Consider the following 6,000-nt stretch of genomic DNA (forward strand, 5'->3'; position numbering starts at 1 on the left):
ATCTCATAAATTAGGACTTACTCGTTTCATTTTATAATGGGAAAATCCGGCTTTTGGAAGAGATTGGATACAAATTCAAGTCCCTCTGACATCAAAGTGCAACTCTTTTCATCTCCCAGAGAGCAACAGAAGTAAAACATTCTAAATAATCCATATAATTGGCTATTCATACCAAGGTACTCACTCAGAATGCAACCCTTCTCATTTTATGGCCACAAAAAGTTGTGCTTCTGCTTTGGTAGATGAGGACACAAATGCAAACATGTCAATGACAAAGTCATTGCCAACATCGCAACCCGCTCTTTTACGTAGCTGGAAGAAATCATTTCTGTCTCCTAGCCTGTTGATTTTTTTCAATGGATTTATAGTGTTGAAAACAATACTTTTCCTAAAACAAACAAAACATACAGAAATACATAAAACATTCAGAATCCACATTGCCAATGACACTGAAGTGGTAAATTTGTATTTTCTCTGTATTGATTGTATAATGGTAATGTTAGTGCTGAATTTTAAAGAATGGAGATAAAAAGAAAGGTATCGAGAGTATACTAGAAATTAAAATTGCAATATCCTGTGAGAATTTTGATATTGTATCTTTTATAGCTGAGAAAAAGATTTAAAAAGGCACTGGAGGATAAGTTGAGGAAGGATAGTTACAAAATAATTATTGCTGTCATTCAGACCTTTAGAAATAAATATGTTGATAAACATTATAATTGACAAATACATTGTACGTTGACAAGCAATGTATTGAATGCTTACTAAGCTAAAAGCTTTCAGACCTTTAATTATGGGTTTATATTGTCAAGAAATGAACCAGGACATGGTCAATCCAATTGGCCTGTCCATCTTATAAACAGGTATAGATTGCTATGAGTCTGACCATGGCAATTGGCCTTGATCATAGGACAACATAATGAATGGATTGGCTGTATTGTGTCACCTATGGATCTGCCCAGAGCCCAGTACATAATCAATACAGCCTGAGAAGATCACCACAGGACCCTGAGCAGTCTTCCTTAGCCATCTTATTGTACAGTCATTTATTCATCACATATGAATTGGATGTCTCCAATGTGCCAGGCACTGTGCTAGGGGTTAGTAATACAGAGTTGAACAAGGCACTTGCCCTCAAGAAACTTAAAGAAACACATAACCAAGAATAAATATAATCCAATGTGATAAACTTATAATAAAATATGAACTGAGCCTCATGTAAGCATACAGGGAAACATTTCTCTATCACATCCCAACTGTACTGTAAGTGGCTGAGTGAACAATAGTGATATCCCAGTGGAATTGGGGTGGAAAGAGAATGTATGGTAATATATTTGAGACACCTGGATTCAGCAATATGTGAATCTTCCAGTGATACATAGGAGATCAAACAGCAGTTGAGTCAAAACTCCGAAAGCAATAGTTTCCATTTCTATAAGTGTTACAATGAATTAAATATTATGCTCATTCAGTCTCACAAATTCAAAAAAGATGTTCAAAAACATCTTCTTGGGCAGTTTTATCTTTGTTTCCGCTTTCCAGATGAATTATTTTAAATCTCTCCAGTTTCTTAAATCTCAAAAATAGTCATGTGAACGCAGATAAGTAGCAAGTTGTTCTGGAGAAACACTAGACGAGAAAGCAATAGGCCAAGATTCATTATCTGCATGCTTTTGGATAAGTGACTTCCCAACCTGGATTCTAGTTTTCTTGTATGTAAAATTCCCTAGTTGGAATACATCCATTAGTTTAGAAGCCGGATTCTAAACCTTTCATCTCTTCTCTCCCACCATCTCTCACCCAGACAACATTAATTTCAGAAAAATAAAAGCCTCAGTTTGGATTTAAAGTTGATGTCCTTTGGGATGATCAATCAGTTTGTGACGACTTTTCCCTTTTCTGGGTTCCCAAAAGCTCCATCTACTTTAAATAGCATGCATCTTTCACATTGTCCAGACATAGTTGATCAAGCTAAGATAGACATACGACCAAATGAAGTTAATCATCAGCTTTCTCAGGGGAATTCTAACTTGGACTGTCTCTGAACAGAGGAGGTTTTAAATTTCAGGTGTGGTGAACAGTCATGATTTATGCCATGTACAGTGAGAATGACAAAGAGGTGCTCTCTGGCAAGATGAGCATGCAGCAGACCCTGCTTCGTTAAAGCAGAGTGAAGACCGCGGCTTTGTGACAATGTTTTCTCTCCTCGGACTCTGCTGCAATCTGCCATGAGTTATAAGAAATATCCTTGAAAATGTACTGCAAATATTTTGCTTAAAATATCTTGAGTTAGTTGTATTACAATTAGAAACCTAACTAATATAATGTTAAAAAGTAAAGAATTTTAGGAATGAACATCTCTGTGTTGATATACATAAAATGCTTGCAACTTGAATTTGCTAAACATGCTCATTGATTGATGGCCAAATGGAATCGTAGATAAAGAGACCCTCTGTCTGTTTATACATGATAAAGTAAACAAACTCAACAGTAATGATTAATAAATTAATACTGGACATGCAGCAAGCCATTATTAATTCATAAGTCTGTCACAAAGACATTCCCAAATGACCAGATTTGAATAAATTTGCTTACTGTGATTAGAATTAATATGTGTCAAATGACACTGAAAACATTTTAGCCTCTTCTGTGCAAATCATCGAAGACTTATTTTTTCTTTTCATGTTGATACATCATACAGTGACCATGAACTAATTAACATTCATCTGAATCTTTGATTATCTCTTTAAAGCTCCAAGCCAACCACCAGCAAACATTGCCTGGAAGCTGACAAACTCTAAATTATGCTTGAACTGGGAGCATGTAAAAACCATGGAAAATGAGTCTGAAGTTTTGGGGTACAAGGTGAGTATTTAGTTTTTCCTTTAATCATATCAATTAAGTTACTAAGGAATGAAATGTGTGACACCCAAATAGAAAACAAATTGGCTGCATATGGAAACATTGGAATCTTTTTCAAAATTATTTTGAAAATACCATTGCTGCTTTCTAATTTTCCGTTGAAAAGGTTTTATATTCCGAGGTCCAGTAATGTGTTAGGGAACATCAAAAAATCAAATTCCATAGGATGTAACATTTTTTTCTTCAAGTGACACCCCTTGCCATCATAACATGATGGCTTATGTGGGTAGTAGATGTGATCAGAATGAGATCAAAAAATGTATCTAAATAGAGTTTTTAGAACTTAGGCTGCAGTATGATGTGATCTTTTAACAATATAAAAGGCATCTAACAAGAGTACAATCAAGTACCCAGAGCAAATCATTACCATCAGTGACAATGGACATCATCTCTTGGCAGATATATATTCAACATTTGAAATGGGTCCAAACTGAACAGTGACTTTCCACAGCAAGCTCCAATGATAATAGCCTCAAGCTATTTAACTAATAGAGATAAATCTACTCTCCTTCCAGAGGCATAGGCCAAAAAAACCCTCTTTTTCTTAACAGGAGCAATGGAATATAAGGGAAAGACATCACCTGGATATTTCCATCTGAGGAGTACAACATTTACGATGATGTATCTTTTGTCTTACCATTGTGTGAACCTTAGAAAAGCAACATGTCCATGTTAACTTGATACTTCATTTTATTCAGATTCTGTACCGGCAAAACAGACAGAGTAAAACTCATATTTTGGAAACAAACAATACATCAGCTGAGCTTCTGGTTCCATTTGAAGAAGACTACTTAATTGAGATAAGAACAGTCAGTGATGGTGGAGATGGAAGCAGCAGTGAGGAAATTAGGATTCCAAAAATGTCAAGTAAGTTGAGTCACCATTGCTATAGTAGATTCTGAACCTAGACAGCCACAGCATGAAATTCAGCCCCATGATATCTTCCAGTTATGGTTTAAATGTTGGGTGATAAGATAAAATTTCAATTGTGCGCAAAAGGTGATGAGCCAGTTTTTTAAAGTTATTCTCCAAAATTGTAACATGCTTATACATTATAAATGGTTTTATATTTCCTCATTTGAAAACCAAAATAGAGAACAGGAAAAAAACTTTGTGTCATTAGAGCATAACTCTGTCACTCATTCTATTGTCACAAAATCAAAAGATTTTCATAGATTCTTCCAGGTCTTTTTCAGCAGGGATGGCAAATATGAAGCGCAGGTAAATATACACCCTTTCCCATGTTCATGGCAGACATCACTAATCAAGTGTGGCATTCTTAAGGAGCTGAGTCACAACTTTCAAGTCCTCCTCAAAAGAATTTTCTAAGCCAACCAACACCAGTCAGTCTGACTTAGCATGCAATAAGAATGTATCATTTTTGCATTAGAAGAATCACTTACTCATCTGCCTAAAGCTGTGATTGAGTGAAAGTCATTAGCATCCGATGTTGGCCAATCCTTTAGGCAGACTTTGCCAATTTAGGGATTTTCTTTTGCATTTTATACTTAAATCAGACATCCTTGGACAAAGACATGGTAAGGCACTTTCTAAAATTAAATATAATGTGAATGAGACAAGTATAATAAAATATGTTACTAAAAGATAAATGATAGTATGAATTTGGGGTTCTGAAAAATTAATCTAGCAGGCAATACTTTATCTCAAAATATTTTTGTCTTATTTTCATATTTTGCAGGTTTGAGTTCCAGAGGAATTCAAGTCTTAGAACCTAGCACCCATTTTCTGTCCATTGTCATTGTGATTTTTTACTGTTTTGCTATTCAGCCACTTATCCGATGAATAAAACCATAAATCTTTGAGAGTTTTTTGAAAGCAAATCATTCTGTAAATATGCTCTCCAGCCTCTGACACAAGACGCGTTCTTAATACAGACTTGTTTGCAAAGAAAAAAAATGTATATTATTAAAATCTTGTAAATATCTATGGTACATTAATAAAACAATTTTAAACACTTTTGAATTTTAAAGCTCATACATGATTACATGCATTCCTAGGTGCAACATTAATCTGGAGGGTTATAACTGCTGTGTTTTTTAAGTGACTTATATGGAGAGTATAAATAACTCCCCTCAATGATGGTGATGATGAATACAAATTTGCCCCATAGTTACTATAGCCCACATGCACTCCATTTTCATGTACTCCAGACAATCACTTCAGTATTTGAAATTTTCACCCTACTTCAAAATAAAATACAATTGTTTTTTATAGTTGGGATTCTTTAAAAATATAAACTATTCCATAGCATGGTGTGCTTTTATCTCTGAATCAAGTTGGAATAAGAAATCTTTTTACTCAATAATATTTCAATATACATGCTGTTCTCAGCTCTTTTCAGAAGGTTCAGTCATAATAAAGGCAGAAAAGATATTTTATGGCAAAGAAAAATAAATGATGGAAAGTGAGCACCCACCTAAAATAATCTTCTAACAACTTGATGTATATTAAGCAATTGCTCATGGCAAAGTTTAACATTTGAACTGTTGCATGAACAAATCTCAGGTAATTATTACAAGTTGATTACAATGTATGTAGCCTTATTTTTATAATAAAACAATGTGGGAACAGAATTATTTGATCAAGTTTTCTACACTTTGGTCAAAATATTATTTTTTGCCAATTTTCTCTGCAGCTATGAAAATAATTCTACATGAACCAGGGTTTAGAAAGATTTTGCGGGTTGACTTTTCTCTAGGGTGAGCCTGTTTCAGTCAGTGGCCTCACTTCTTAGGATTGTATAGTCTGGAGAAAGTAGTCCGGGAGAAGGTAAGGTTAGTGACCTGGCCCGTAGAATGCTATGTAACCACCCCTTTCCTCTACAAACAGCCTTGAGAGGTCAGTTCCTGCTGTCAGCCTTCTCTGGCTCCCAGCCAATCAGGTTTGTAGTCCTATAGAGCTGAATGTGAGGAACGCTCATGTGAGTTTTATTTTCTTAACATGGTGCAACCTCTTAATAATGTTGAGAATATTTGAGCTAGTCTCACAATCCTCAAATCATACAATCCTCAATACGGGATTTTGTCTTTTGCGTGTCTGAAGTATTTTAGAACTCTT

General features: G+C 35.0%; 1 protein-coding gene across 1 annotated transcript in view; it reads left to right on the forward strand.

Moving 5' to 3' along the window:
- CNTN6 (contactin 6) overlaps nucleotides 1–4,867 on the forward strand; it is a 315,151-nt gene extending 310,284 nt beyond the window's left edge. Inside the window, exons 21-23 of the mRNA XM_017859613.1 lie at nucleotides 2,753–2,865; nucleotides 3,621–3,789; nucleotides 4,622–4,867. Coding sequence (XP_017715102.1) covers nucleotides 2,753–2,865; nucleotides 3,621–3,789; nucleotides 4,622–4,725 — 386 coding nt within the window. The 3' untranslated portion in view covers nucleotides 4,726–4,867. The remainder of the gene's footprint in view (nucleotides 1–2,752; nucleotides 2,866–3,620; nucleotides 3,790–4,621) is intronic.
- Nucleotides 4,868–6,000: the final 1,133 nt, after the last annotated feature.

Source organism: Rhinopithecus bieti, unplaced genomic scaffold (assembly GCF_001698545.2).
Source record: "Rhinopithecus bieti isolate Rb0 unplaced genomic scaffold, ASM169854v2 scaffold_49457, whole genome shotgun sequence".
NCBI lineage: Eukaryota > Metazoa > Chordata > Mammalia > Primates > Cercopithecidae > Rhinopithecus > Rhinopithecus bieti.